The 14,154-nt window shown below is 52.6% G+C and overlaps 1 protein-coding gene across 11 annotated transcripts in view; it reads left to right on the top strand.

The window, feature by feature from the left end:
- The window catches only part of TLE3 (TLE family member 3, transcriptional corepressor), a 28,062-nt gene extending 14,465 nt beyond the window's left edge, over nucleotides 1-13,597 (top strand). Inside the window, exons 6-20 of one of the 11 annotated variants that reach the window (XM_087973012.1) lie at nucleotides 315-389; nucleotides 2,580-2,775; nucleotides 3,181-3,197; nucleotides 4,088-4,210; nucleotides 4,449-4,499; nucleotides 4,784-4,930; nucleotides 6,190-6,319; nucleotides 6,736-6,908; nucleotides 8,178-8,254; nucleotides 8,533-8,782; nucleotides 9,517-9,764; nucleotides 10,936-11,083; nucleotides 11,438-11,588; nucleotides 11,901-11,977; nucleotides 12,221-13,597. In XM_087973012.1, coding sequence (XP_087829138.1) covers nucleotides 315-389; nucleotides 2,580-2,775; nucleotides 3,181-3,197; nucleotides 4,088-4,210; nucleotides 4,449-4,499; nucleotides 4,784-4,930; nucleotides 6,190-6,319; nucleotides 6,736-6,908; nucleotides 8,178-8,254; nucleotides 8,533-8,782; nucleotides 9,517-9,764; nucleotides 10,936-11,083; nucleotides 11,438-11,588; nucleotides 11,901-11,977; nucleotides 12,221-12,328 — 1,971 coding nt within the window. In that variant the 3' untranslated portion in view covers nucleotides 12,329-13,597. Of the gene's footprint in view, nucleotides 1-314; nucleotides 399-2,576; nucleotides 2,776-3,180; nucleotides 3,198-4,087; nucleotides 4,211-4,448; nucleotides 4,500-4,783; nucleotides 4,931-6,186; nucleotides 6,320-6,735; nucleotides 6,924-8,177; nucleotides 8,255-8,532; nucleotides 8,783-9,516; nucleotides 9,765-10,935; nucleotides 11,084-11,437; nucleotides 11,589-11,900; nucleotides 11,978-12,220 lie in introns of all 11 variants that reach the window. The other 10 variants (XM_087973010.1, XM_087973009.1, XM_087973007.1 and 7 more) reach the window with 10 other exon arrangements.
- Nucleotides 13,598-14,154: the final 557 nt, after the last annotated feature.

The raw sequence follows: 14,154 nt of genomic DNA, 5'->3' as shown, positions 1-14,154 counted from the left end.
ATGCACTAATTACTTTTTCTCTTGCCAAGTCTGGCTCATTTTTTCCACTCTCTAAGTCAGTAATTGAGCTGCCATATTGGAGAATCTGTGACTGGTTCCCCTCGTCCCTCCCCACCAGTCTGCCTGTTAAGGGCACCGATCTTCCCTGCCTGCCTGCCTGTTAAGGGCCATTTTCTTCATGACCGAGCAAGGACACCCCAGACACCCAAGGCTTGAGAATCGGAGCGCCTTCTCTTGGGGCAAGAGCTCCGGGCGTCTCCTGGGGCTTGGCTGACTTCTGAACGGCTTCCCTCTTTCTGCCTGTCTTTCCACAGCACCAGCAGCAAGTGGCTCAGGCAGTTGAGCGGGCCAAGCAGGTGACCATGACGGAGCTGAATGCCATCATTGGGGTAGGTGGAGTTGTGATTACCTCACATTGAGGGCCCTCACTCGGCTTCTGTTGCTGCCATGAACCGAGGCAGAAGGGCGGCATAAATGAGGGAATAGAAGGGGGACTCATCAGATCTGCAGATGACACCAATCTGGCAGGAATAGTCCACGTCCCAGAAGACAAACTCAGGCTCCAGAAAGATCTTGACAAACTTGAACAATGGGCTCCATCCAAGAAAATGAATTTCAGTGTGGAGAAAAGCAAAGTTTTACATTTAGGACGGAAAAATCAAAGGTATAAGTACACATTAGGCGAGACCTGGCTCAAAAACAGTAACTGTGAGAAGGACCTTGGAGTCCTAGTGGAGAAGCCAGCCGGGTGCAGCTGCCGCCAAAAAGGCTAATACGATCCTGGGCTGTATAAACAGAGGCACAGAATCAGGATCACTTGAAGTATTAGTACCACTTCATAAATCCCTAGGAAGACCACATCTGGAATACTGCAGCCAATTTTGGTCACCACACTACAAAAAAGATGCTGAGGCTTTGGAAAAAGTTGAGGAACTAAGATGATCAAAGGCCTGAAGATTAAGACATATGAAGAATGGCTGCAGGATTGGGGTTTGAGTATTCTAGAAAAAAGAAGAATTAGGGGTGTCATGATAGCAGGACTCCAATATCTGAGGTAATGCCACAAAGAAGAGGGGGTCAAATTATTCTCCAAAGCACCAGAGAGCAGGACAGGAAACAATGATTGGAAACTAATCAAAGAGAAAAGCAATCTGAACTTATGGAGAAACTTCCAAACAGTAAAGTCAATTAGCTAGTGGGACAGCTTGCTTCCAGAAATCGTGGGCAGTCCATCACTGGACGTTTTTAAGAAGAGATTGGGCAGTCATTTGCCTGAAATGGTATAGGTTCTCATGCCAGAGCAGGGGTTGGACTAGAAGACCTCCAAGATCCCTTCCAGCTATTTTCTGAATCTGTTCTATTCTCCCATCCCTCTGGTGGTAGCATGAGAGAGTCAGCTGGCTGGCTGGCTTGTGGGCCTCCTCCCTTTGCAGGACTTCTAGAAAGGGCACGTGGGTGAAAGAAGAGGACAGGTGCTTCTTTAGCCAGCGAAGGTGATGGGCCAGTTAAAATGCGGACACAGGAAGCATCATCAGCTTTGGGTTACCAGCTGTCTGCTGTTGCAGCGGCAAGGGAGATGCTGCTTGTGGCTTTTGTTCCCTGACTGTCCAACAGCACATCTCGAAAATCTGTCCTCCTCCAGCAGTCATGGGGTTAATGGAAATTCCCCCAGAGCATTGCGTTAAATACATACATGCAGCCTAATATTAAGTTCTCTAGATTTGGTCAGAGGCCTCGGTGAGATTCCTAGGACTTCCCATTCATCCCACTGAGGTGACTGTTCTCGTCTTCTAATTAGACATTGTCCCCAAACCATCGGCCCTTCTGCTGCCCTCGGGCTTGTCTGCCTCGGCTTTCCTGCCTAGTGAAAGTGGGCGTCTCTCCGAGGGGGCTTGGAAGGGAGGAGGCTGCCGGAGAAGGGCGAGCAGGCGGCCATTCTGACTGTCCCCTGTGTTCGCTCGAATCTTTGCCTCCGTTCTGGGAAGTCCTGCTTTGGGGTCTTGCTTGAAGGGCCTTGCTGGGCCTGGGAGTCAGGAAGGTTCCCCGGGACGGAGGCCTTCCCACCCTGCTCCCTCCCTGCTTGTTTTGTGGAGCAGCCAAGAGCTCGTGGATCCACAGGGCTGGCCTTTGCTGCAGCTCTTTGTGTTTGAGATATAGGATACCGTTCAGTCTTAAGATGTTTGACAAACTGATGTGCCTGGCGAAAGGTTTTGCTGCAGCCTTTTGCTCCTGCTGCAATGTCCAGCTCTTCTCAGTGGTCTCTTTTTCCCAGACCCTCTTTAATGCTGTCTTAGGTAGAAATCTAGATGGTCTGTTGAAGTAATAATATTTTACTAATGCTGAAAAAACTCCTACCCTGAAATTGAATGAACGCAACAGATCTGATGATTTGCATGTTTTCTAAGACCTTTTGCTGAAGCTCCAGGAAGTCCTAAATTCTAGACTTAAAGTGGTCACTTTCCTAAAGTGCTCCCAATTCACTTGGATTCCACTGTAGCTCTTTCTTCAGTGGTTCTGCAGGTGGTTTTGTGCTGGGTTTGGATTCCTGATGTTTCTCACTCCTGGCTTTTTTGCAGCAGCAGCAGCTCCAGGCCCAGCACCTGTCCCATGCCCCTCATGGGCCCCAGGTACAGCTTCCGCCTCACCCATCAGGCCTGCCACCCCCAGGTATCCCCCCTGTCACAGGGAGCAGTTCGGGGCTCTTGGCCCTTGGGGCCCTCGGCAGCCACTTGGCTGTGAAAGATGAGAAGCATTCACACGATCTGGACCACCGAGGTGAGGACATGCAAGCTGGCTTCCTCCTTGACCCTTCGGCCTGCCAGCCTCTTGCTTTTGGGTCTCTGGAGGCTCTTGGGGAGGGAGGGGGCTAAGGGTCACCCAGTTCCCCCCTCCCCAGAGTTCTACCCCCCCTCCCCCCAGCAGCGCAAACGTTGCACTGGCTTCTCCCACTTCTTCCAGGTGTGTGCAAAGCTGTTGCATTGCTGCCCGCCTTCCTCCCCATTATTTTTTATCTGGGCCTGGTTGCTTCTTCAGAACAAAAGCCAAAATGGAGCTTTTATTGAGCCAAAGCAGAAAAGACCCACTTTGCAAGACTGATGTTCTCTTTTATCCTTGTTTCTCTCCTGCCCGCTTTCTTGCCTTTTCTCCCCATTGCTGCGACTTGGGCTGCATTCTGGAAAGACCGTGACTCCAGTGCGGTAAGTGTCCCCTTTTCCCAACTCCATTTTTGACCTTGGATCGCTTTATTGGTTGTCTGTCTTCTGAAACTGGCTGCCTGTCTCCATCCCCTCTTCATCTAGGTAGACCCCAAATGTCTGGCGGTTGATTCCTGGGGAGAGTGCGTGGCCTCCCCGCTCCCTGTCCGTTCTTGGGGAGCCTCCCTGGTGGCTGAAGTAGTTTTAGGCCTCAGCAGCAGCAGCAGCAGCAGGATCCCTAATGAAGACCAGGCCCCATTGTCTCCTCCTTTTCCTTGGGTCCTTTTCCCTCCCATTTCCTACAGTTTCGGCTGGATCAAGGGGAAGCACATTGTGGCCATTGGGTTGTTTCTGTGCTAAAATGGACCAACTGCCTCCCATTCAAACACTCACGGTAGCGTGCAGAGCATGACAGAGAGTGAGTGGCTGGCCTGCCCACAATCCCCTAGCAAGTTCCGAGGGCCGAGGGCGGAGTGGAAGCCAGGCCTCCCCCATGCCAGGCCTCTGTCCTAGAACGGAAGTGGAAGCCATCGGGATCTTTTCTCTTCTGCCTGGATCCAGAAGGGACGTTTCTTTTCTTTTCTTTTTTAAAAAAAGCTTTAATCCTTCTTCATGTTGGAGATTGGTGTCCATGATGTTCCAAGCATCTGATAAAATTCAAAGGCCTCTTTCTTGGCGGCTGGGAAGCGCCTCACTTGGCCTCCTCCCCTGTGTTTGGTCAGAAGAATCTCTTGGGGGATTTGTTCTTGTGATGCTTTGTGCTAATTCCTAACCTCAAAATTTAAATATTGTGTACTCACTCCTTCTTGCCACGGCCAGAAGGATTCCTGATGGGAAATCCTTTCTGGACCTGCAGTCTGATTAATCACTGGCATTTCCTCCTGCCTCCCCAGAACGCCTCCCCTTCCCCGCTGGAGAGCCTGCGAGCCAGCGAGAAGCACAGGGGCTGCCCCGACTACGCCGGCATTGAGCCCAAGAAGCGGAAGGCGGAGGAGAAGGAGGGCTTGAGCCGCTACGTGAGTCTTCTGGCCCGCTTGTCTTTTGGGGTCACCACCCGTTGCTCTTGTCAAGGAGGGCTCTGAATCCCAGCCCAGGGAGCTTCCCACTGGCCGCTTGGGAGCAGTGTTGCTAAAGAGGCATGGCTGTGGCAGGGGTGGGCGGGCGAGGGGTGCGTAGGAGGTGCAGCCGGAGCAGCTAGAGGACTGGTCCTGGGCCTCGCTTCCTTTTACAGCCCTCAATGGTTTCCTGTTTCAGGACAGTGATGGCGACAAGAGTGATGACCTGGTGGTCGATGTCTCCAATGAGGTAGGCCTGGCGGTGGCCCTCTCTTGCCCCGGGCGCTGCAGCCCGTTCCCCAGAAGAGCGGCGGCGGTGGCGGCATCTGCAGAGGGTGGGCAATGCCAGGGAACCAGGGCAGGGGATCCACCCCACGGAGGCTGCTGAGGAGAAGCAGGCTTGCGATTTCTCTTGCGTGGTCAGGGCCCTCTCTAGGCAGCTCAGCTGGGTCTGGATCTGCACTTGCGCCCTCTCGAGTTAGGGGAAGGGGCCCCGGAGAGCTGCTTGTGGTGAGCGCTTGCTTTTGTTGCCAGGATCCGGCAACCCCCCGGCTGAGCCCTGCCCACTCACCTCTGGAGAATGGGCTGGATAAAGGCCGCGGACTGAAGAAGGACGCCCCAAACAGCCCTGCCTCCGTCGCCTCCTCCAGCAGCACCCCCTCTTCCAAGGCCAAGGACCACGTAAGCCACAGCAGGATCGGCCCCGTCCTTGGGGGGAACTCCATTCCCACAGGTGTGGGGGGTCTCTGTCTCCTGGAACACCGCCAGCTCCTCTGCATGGGGGGCTTGGGCTTGGCCTACAAGGGTCCAGGGTCAAAGGGGGGGGGGGGCTGTTCTTGCCCAACGGACCTTATAGGCCGTTGAAGCTGACCTGATCCCAAGCCAGCCGCATCTTGTTGCTCCAGGTTTTTCCCCAATGATGGGGGGAGAAGGGTCAGACAACGGGGCAACCCCAGAAGTTTCGTTGGAAAAGATTAACTGTGTTTTGGGCTAACTCTGACCGGCTCAATTTTGTGATTATTTATTTATTAATTAAAATTTTCCACTGCCCATCTCCCCTCCAAGGGGATTAGGAGAGCCAGGCGTAAGAAGGAGCCGCAATGAACCAACTGTCCAAATGAAGCTCCCTTTCTCTGTATCTAATGACTAACGAACATGCCTGATGTAAAGTATCTTCGTTCGGCACTAGAATGGGAAACTCCAACTATTTTGAAGTACCGTATTTTTCGGAGTACAAGATACTCCGCACTATAGGACGCGCCTAGCTTTTGGGGAGGAAAACAAGGGGAAAAAAGTGAAAGTTGCCAAAGCCCCGCCCCCCCGCCAGCCCCCACCCTTCGGCCTCTGCCTCCCAGCCATTTGCCTCCTTGCAGCAAACAGCCTGGTCAGCTTCAGCACAGCCTGATTTAGCAGGAGCAGCTGATTGGCGGTTGGATCAGCCTCCCAACGATCAGCTGTTTCAGGCTGCAGGGTGAGCGGAAGTGGCAATAGGCGATGGTGATCCCTGCAGCCTGAAACAGCTGATCGTTGGGAGGCTGATCCAACCGCCAATCAGCTGCTTGTGCTAATCAGGCTGCGCTGAAGCTGATCAGGCTGTTTGCTGTTTGCTGCAAGGAGGCAAATGGCTGGGAGGCCGATTTTGTTTTCTTGTCTTCCTCCTCAAAAGCTGGTAAAGCGTCTTATACTTCGGAGTGTCTTATAGTCTGAAAAATATGGTAGATCTATACTAGTCTCCCTTTATTTCTTTGTTGGTAAAATATAAATTTAACACAAAATCTAAGGTGTTTTACAATTTTTGCATCCTGTTAAAAGAGAGTGAATTTTTGAATTGATTTTAAGATGGAAAGGCAACCCTTTATTTTGTCCTTACTTAAAACGAACAATGTTTAAATGGAACAGGAATGGTCCAACCTTCCCCCAAATCTTTTTTGAATCAGAAGGATAAATCCTCCACGCCTGGTTTGAAGTCCAACCCTCCCACGCCAAGGAGCGAAGTAGCGACCCCTGGGACGAGCAGCACCCCGGGCCTCCGACCGGTGCCAGGCAAGCCCCCTGGAATGGACCCCCTGGGTAGGTTGTGTTTGGCCTCGGTCCCCTTGGGGGGGGGGGGCTGGGGGGGGCTTGCACCCCAAGACGGAGGGAGAAGTTTGGATGGCAGGCAGGAAGGGATCCTCTAGGCCCAGGACAAGAACACCAGCCATTCCATCCCCTTCTAGTCTCCCTTTCAGAGCCTCCAGGGGCTCCATCAACTCCTGTCTCAGCCGGTCTGGGACTCATTAGCTCTCTTGCTGCTCAGAATTTATCCTTGCACCCTGGCCCAGTTTGGCTTCCCTGCCAGTTAGAGCTGCGGTTCCTTGCCCTCTGCAGGAGCCTCCCGTTAGGACTTTGGACAAAGGATGGTAGCAGCCTCGTTTCTGGTGCTCCGTTTGATGGCCCAATCTTGCATTTCGTTTTGGATTGTTTGCTTATTCTTTGACTCTTTCTAGCATCTGCCTTAAGGACGCCCGTCTCCCTCACCAGCTCTTATGCTGCCCCCTTCGCCATGATGGGGCCTCACGAGATGAATGGCTCCCTTGCCAGCCCTGGGGCCTATGCAGGATTGCACAACATCCCCCCTCAAATGACAGCCGCTGCCGTTGCCTATGGCCGGTCACCCATGGTGAGCTTTGGAGCTGTACGTAGACCTTTAAGCTCCTATATCTATACGGGGGGAGGGAGGGAGAAGCAGGCGGTCACCCTGGAGGAAGGAAGCACACTCCTTTCTTGCTTTCTTTCAATATTTTTTTTATTTTTCATTGTTAAAATACAACAACCAAAAGGGGGACACACAAAGGAAAGTAAAACTAGACAGGGCCAAAAAGGAAAAGAAATTAATTTATTTATTCAATGTATATTGCTGCCTATTCGCACATGGCGACTCAGGGCGGCTTACTATAGAATGTAAAACCACATTTAAAACCATATAAAACTAATAAAAGAGAATCAAATATATGAATATAACATAATAAAATCACCCCCCTCCCGCTCTGGGTTCCCCAGGCCCGCTGGCAGCACCAAGGCTTCAGCGCCTTCCGGAAGAGTGTGCATAAAAAGGGGGAGAAAACCAGAGGCCTGAATTGTTCCAGTGAAAAAAAGGGGGAATACCAATAAATACATTTCAAGAATAATAGTCCCCCCCCATCTTACAAAACAGGCACACAGTTTATGGACTTCTTCAGCTCCGTTTACCCAACCCCTTTGATCTGACCTCTATCCACTCTATAGAAAAGGAAGGATGCTCACTTCATTTCAGGCTGGGTGGCGTAAGACTTTTGAAGGCGTTGGTTTTGCCTCCCCGGGTCCTTTACGCTGCCTTTTAATCCCACTTGGTAGGAACCAGACCTTCCAAGCACCTTCACAAGCATCTCACGCAGCTTTGCAAGTCCGAAGGAGGGCCGGCCTGGGACTTCTCCGCCTCCTGGGAAGCGGCCTGAGGGCCGCAGAAGGGACTGGTGGCTGTGGCTTACCTCCAGGGCCAGAGCAGCTCAAGGAGGGGGTCCCCCCAGGCCCCAATCAGGCTATGAGGGGTTGCTGGGTCTGAACGACGGCCAGCCCCTCACCCTGAGGGGAGACCTAGTTTTAGGACCAAGGGATCTGGCCGAAGGCTTTCTTGGTGGACGTCAAGATGTCCTGCAATGAAAACAACCCCCTGCAGGGGAATGGCGCCTGTGCCCTGCGTCCTCCGTGTGGCCTCTTAGGAGCCTTTGAGTGGAGGACCTGCCCTCTTCCATGTCCTTCTGCCTCTGTGGCCTCTGACCGCTGGGGCTGAAAGGCCAGGGGTTGGGGGTCCCTGGGGTCAGAAAGGGGGGCTGTCCCTGAATCCTTTCCTGGAGGTGGGAATCGGGGCTTCTACCCTTTTATGGAGGGCCTTTAAAACTCTCATTTCTAGGTTGGGTTTGACCCCCACCCCCCAGTGAGGACTCCTGTCCTGCCCTCCAGCCTGGCATCCATTCCTGGCGGCAAACCGTGAGTTGCTCCCTCAGCCTTTGTCCCCAGGTCCAGTCTTCAAACTTTTTTAGTCTTGAATCTTGTTCTGTAGAGAGACGGCCACTTAATAAGGAGTGTGTGTGTGGGGGGGGGAACTTGCCTTCCCAAATGTGGCAAGTGCCACAAAGGTAGCCTGAGACTGATCCGTGGGTCTGAGGCTGGAGCCTGAGGTGGCCCTTGGTCTGTGGGTCGGGGTTAATTCGGTGGTTGGAAAGGGCTCACCTCTGCCCCCACCCCACCCCCCGTCCTCTCCCTAGGGCGTACTCCTTTCACGTCAGCACCGATGGGCAGATGCAGCCAGTCCCGTTTCCTCACGATGCCCTTGCCGGCCCCGGCATCCCCCGCCACGCCCGTCAGATCAACACCCTGAGCCATGGCGAAGTGGTGTGTGCCGTGACTATCAGCAACCCCACCAGGCACGTGTACACAGGGGGAAAGGGCTGCGTGAAGATTTGGGACATCAGCCAGCCGGGCACCAAGAACCCCGTCTCCCAGCTAGACTGCTTGGTAAGGGGCAGGGCTGGCCGCTGTCTGAACCTGGCCTGTGAAGTCAGGTCATCCCCGACTGAGCTGCCAACCGGGGGGTTTGTGGGGCTGCCCACCTCCAATGGCTTCTGCTGGTCCCATGAGATCCAGCAGAGGAGACCCCTCCCGGGAAAGGAAGGGCGGCCTTCCCCCCTCACGCGGTTTGGATGCTCTGACTTTGCTGGCCTTCCTGAAGGCGCTAAACACACAGAGGTTCCTTGGAGCCCCGCCTGGGTCAGGCTGTGGGGTGAGCCCACCTTCGTGGGATGGTTCCAAGTTTTGGCAACTGCTCCACGGACGGCGTTGGTTGGTTTCTTATCATTGTGGTTGCAGTGGTCGTTGGCCGCCCAGAGACGAGCGTGGCTGGGTGGCCAGAGGAGGAAAGTCCTCCCCTGACTCTTCCTACAGCAGCCGGATGGGCAGGGTGGCCTTTGGGGGGCAGAACGTCAGAGTCTGAAGGCCAGATGGGAGGTCACGAAGTAGAGCAAGCCAAGGCCAGGGCTCCGGGAGGGGGGAGAGAGGCGGGTGGGGGTGGCTTTAAAAAATAATCAAGTTAAAGCCTTGCAGACATTTAATGATGCTGATCTTCCTGTCTCCATGAAGAGTTATAATCCCAAATCCGTCGGAGCAGGTGGGGCCCCCAGGCCTTTCGGAGGGGCCCGGCCGTCGCTTTCCTTGTTGCACGGTTGACTGGGGCCGCTTCTCTCTCTCTCCAGAACAGGGATAACTACATCCGTTCCTGCAAACTCCTTCCCGATGGGCGCACGCTGATTGTGGGGGGGGAGGCCAGCACCCTCACCATTTGGGACCTGGCTTCCCCCACCCCCAGGATCAAGGCCGAACTGACCTCCTCGGCCCCTGCCTGCTATGCCTTGGCCATCAGCCCAGATGCCAAAGTCTGCTTCTCCTGCTGCAGCGATGGGAACGTTGCCGTCTGGGATCTCCACAACCAGACCTTGGTTAGGTGAGCTGAGGGGTGGCTGGCACGGACGGTGTGCAGGCTGCGACCGCCTCCTCTTGTTTAGAAGTCGGCTTCTCGCTGTCTGGCACAACAAAATTACGTCTCTCAGGAAATAAAAGAGGAGAAGCCAAACGGGTGGGACAAGAAGAGCTGCTTATTCCAGCCCTTCCTTGCACCGAGGACTCGTTGCTTACGTGCCTTGGCTCTCCGGTCTGCCAGCCAGATGCCCGAGAGTTCCTTCGGGGGTCAGCCAGGCGTTTTTCATCATTGCAAGGGAAGGAATTTGGGCTCGTGAACCCCCAGATTCTGCTTTGTCCAGGTTCCTCTGGTGTGGTGCCGGTTGTGCCCACCTCTGGACCAGGGTTCCTTTCTGGTAGCCACTCGTGCATGGAGTGCGGCATTGGGCTCTCCTGGGGCTGAACATCAGCTTCACCCAGGGCAGCCCCCCAGGAGCTGGAAGTAATGCAGAATGCAGCCATGTGGGCGGTTATGAGCCATCAGGGTATCAGGGTTGGGCCAGTCACCAGTGGGCATCTGGGTACAACTGAAGCATAAATCAAGCCTTTGGGGTCTCCCTTTTTGTCTGCCCAGGGTCCCATCCGTCAAACAGGGTCGTCTAAGGAGTCCTGGGATAAAGGTCCTGTCTCAGTGGGGTCACTTCCCCCCTGCAGGAGTTTGTGTGGCCTGACCTTGGGGCCCTGGCAGTGGGAGCCTCCCCTTTCCCCAGGCGCTGGGGTGCCCCCTTCGGTACTTGCCTGATACCATCTTTTGTGGGGGAGGTGATTGGGCTTGTGTGGCAGACTGGCCGGAATGAATCGAGTGGCTCTGTAAATGTCACAAGTAACCAGAAACAAGAGCCGATTCTTGGCTCCCTTCTTTTTTTTTTTTTTTTGAAACAAAGTTTGTATTTTTTACAACAGACATACAAACAAAACATAAAAACATAAAGCCCTCTTTCAATTATATACCTACAGTGTGTCAGTTGGTTACAATCTTTTGTGCTATCCTTTTTTTACCATTCCTCACAAGTTATATAAATTCTCACCTTGTTAATTTAGCTTGTGCTTATGTAATATCAATTATTAAACATTCGTTTGACTATTTTTCCATCATTTTATGAGAGAGATTCTAATTTTCATGATGACTTAATCTTATCCATTGGCTCCCTTCTAAGGCAGTTCCAGGGTCACACAGATGGCGCCAGCTGCATTGACATCTCCCATGATGGCACCAAACTCTGGACAGGGGGCTTGGACAACACCGTGCGCTCCTGGGACCTTCGGGAAGGCAGGCAGCTACAGCAACATGACTTCACCTCTCAGGTGAGCTTTGTCTTCACCCCAGAGGCCCAACCCCTCTGAGCCTGAGTCCTTGCAGGCAGGAAGAACTAAAAGGACCAACCCAGAAGCACCAGGTTGGTGGAGGTGGGCTCTAGGACCAAAAGGAGCCTGATCTGTGGCCCTTGGCGGCTCCCAAACTTGCTCCTGGAATCCCAGCCTGAGTTGGATTTAAAATTCGCGAAACCCAACCAGGGGTTCTTCCTTACTTCAGACTGGCTTTGCCTTGCAAACTAAGGCCCCTGGTTGGGTTTCGGGAGGGGTGTGTCCTGGCAGCAGAACCAGCCTCCCCTCTTCTTTCTCCTCCTTGGATTGAGCTGCTCCTTGCCTTCTTTGCAGATCTTCTCGCTCGGCTACTGCCCAACCGGCGAGTGGCTTGCAGTGGGATTGGAGAGCAGCAACGTGGAAGTGCTGCATCACACCAAGCCTGACAAATACCAGCTTCACCTGCACGAAAGCTGCGTCCTCTCACTGAAGTTTGCCTATTGTGGTGAGTGGCTCTTGGGGCGAGGATGCCGTTCAGTGGCAGGGATTGATCCCGGCAGGTTGGTGGTCCCAGAAAAGGCTTCTGGAGACCTGGGAGGGACCAGGCATTTCCTGAAGGTGTGCAGCTTTTCACCCCTGCAGCAGTAAGGGGAACTCCATGACCTGCCCATTTTGAGAAAAGGGGGGGAGAATAGGAGTCAGGAAGAGGCTGGGTCCCCTGGCAGGGAGTTAGGAAAGTCCCTTGGACCTAGGATGCTTTCCGCATTCCAGCCTTGTTTCCTTGTCGGGAAAGCTAATGCCCGGTTTGTGTCCGTAGGGAAGTGGTTTGTGAGCACTGGGAAAGACAACCTCCTCAATGCCTGGAGGACTCCCTATGGAGCCAGCATCTTCCAGGTGAGAGATTTCTTTCCCCTGGGTTGGGGGAAGGCTGGCAGGGGAGCAGGCGTGGCTCCTCCGAGTCTTGAGCAGCCTGCAACTTGCCCCATGTTCTTGCAAAGAGAGCCACCTGCACGCCTGTTCTCCGTTCTCTTGCTGCCTGCACATAGTTGCAGAGGCACCAGCAAGAGACTTGCTGATATTGCTGTCTGACCCTGTGAAAACTAAAAGGGATTGTTTCTTTTTATTTTCCCCATCAAGTCAAAAGAATCTTCTTCCGTTTTAAGCTGTGATATTTCAGCAGATGACAAATACATTGTCACAGGTTCGGGTGACAAGAAGGCCACAGTTTACGAAGTAATCTACTGAGTAGCTATGACTCCTGTAGAAGAACACGAAAAGGAGAGCAGCTGCGGAGTCCTTCGATGCCCTCCGGAGGGCTTTATGACCTGGGTGGATCTTCTGTGGCGGCCTTGGAATAATAACTCTGGAAGGAATTGGGAATCAGCTCCGTCCAGCTCTGATCAGGGGCCACGCATTGTCCCTGCTGGTCTGTGTCTGTCTTTCCCTTGGTTCTTAGTCCTCACACCTGTGACCAGAAGGCAGCTAACACCCTGGATTTGCATTCAGGAGGGGCCACGGGCCTCCTTTCCCCGTCAGACTTGTCGGAACTGTAGATAAGAGAGGAGCTTCATGCCGACGCCTCCTTGGCCTGCTAGCCAGCAGCGTGTTGTGGCCCCCCTTGTTTCCTGCTGCTGCTGCTGCTGCTTCCTTGCCCTGCCCTCGTTGTGTCCTGCTTCCGTCTTGCTTCCACTCTGGTGGTGGCTACCATCCTTTTCCCTCCCTGCCCTCCCCTTGAAAATAGGCTTGGAGAAACTCTTACCAGCCTTGTCACCAGCCTGAGCAAAGGGGTCCCCCGTGAAATGGCTTCCTCTGCTGGGTGTGTGAAGTGGTTCTTCTGGCGTTGAGTCTTCTCTCTGGGCCAGGTTTGAGCCTCCAATTGGACCCTTCTCTCCCGATCCCGTCGGCAGTGGAGAAGTCGCTGTTTTCAAAGCACTTGTCAGCTGGGGCAACCGGATGCCTTGTCCACCAACGGCCTTCAGACCCAAAGACGGAGAGGATGCGTGTTCGAGAACACAACAGTTAACGCTCAGGGACCCAAGAAAAACATAATAGCAACTTGTGCTGGGATTTCTTTTCTTTTTTTTTACTCCAATGAAAGTAAAGTAATGGATAATAATGTTTAAATGCAGGTTGTTTTTAAGTTTACTGATGAACATGGTTTCTCTATGGGATGGTGGACAGTGGGGTTCCTGTGGCTTTTGGCAATCCGTGTTTCAGCCTGTTGGCCTGAGCAAAAATTGTATGTGGGGAAGGGAGCAGGGAGGGGGATGAGCCATTCCTGGCATTTTTTGTACTAAAGGAGTGAATAAAATTAAACACAGGAAATTACGTATTTGTGTAGCAGAAGATCTTGCCTTGTAATGTAGCATATGAAAAAGAATTTTTATACCACATTTTATGGATTATTTTTTAATTGTTAATTTTGATCTGGTTTTTAAAAAGGTAACTATAGCTTAATGGTGAAAAAAAAAGCCTACCTGTTTCTATTAAAGGCCATGCTGATACACAAAGGAAGATTCTTTGTCTGGGATGCCAAATCCTTGGGTTGAGTCTCTTTTTCCTTCCACTGAACTGGCAGGCCGAAGGTGCTTGAGCTAGACGGTCGGTGGCATTGGGTCGGGTCGTAGATGCTCCACGTGCATTTCTGGATGTGTGAACCAAGATTAACGGGAGCATTCATATAGGTAGTTACAGGTTAGCTACCCCCTCCCCCCAAATGGAGGGGAGAATTGTTACAAATCATGATTCTGCTTTGTGCTGGTCTACATTTTATGTTCATTAAACTTTGCAAATGAGCAAGTTTCCAATAACTTGAGGTGTGAAGTTAGTTAATCACTTTTTAGCCAGGCTGCAATAGCTTCCCCAGAAGCTATGAATTTCTAGCAGAAATTCATTCTTAGCATCATATTTTAAGAATATTTATAACCCAAACATACCCTGTTTTTCTCATTGTTTGTAGACTATGTTCCCTTATTGTTAGAACTGTCCTTCGCTGAAGAATTGGAAATGAGGCTGCTTGGAGGATTCTATTCTATACAGATCTTCAATGCTGGTATGTGCTGGCAGCTGAT

The sequence above is a fragment of the Notechis scutatus genome, chromosome 11 (genome assembly GCF_049901735.1).
Source record: "Notechis scutatus isolate UNSWTSFEM ecotype Mainland chromosome 11, rNotScu1.2, whole genome shotgun sequence".
NCBI classification, from domain to species: Eukaryota; Metazoa; Chordata; class Lepidosauria; order Squamata; family Elapidae; genus Notechis; species Notechis scutatus.
Note: the sequence above shows the minus strand (reverse complement) of the source record. Positions and strands in the feature narration are given on the sequence as shown.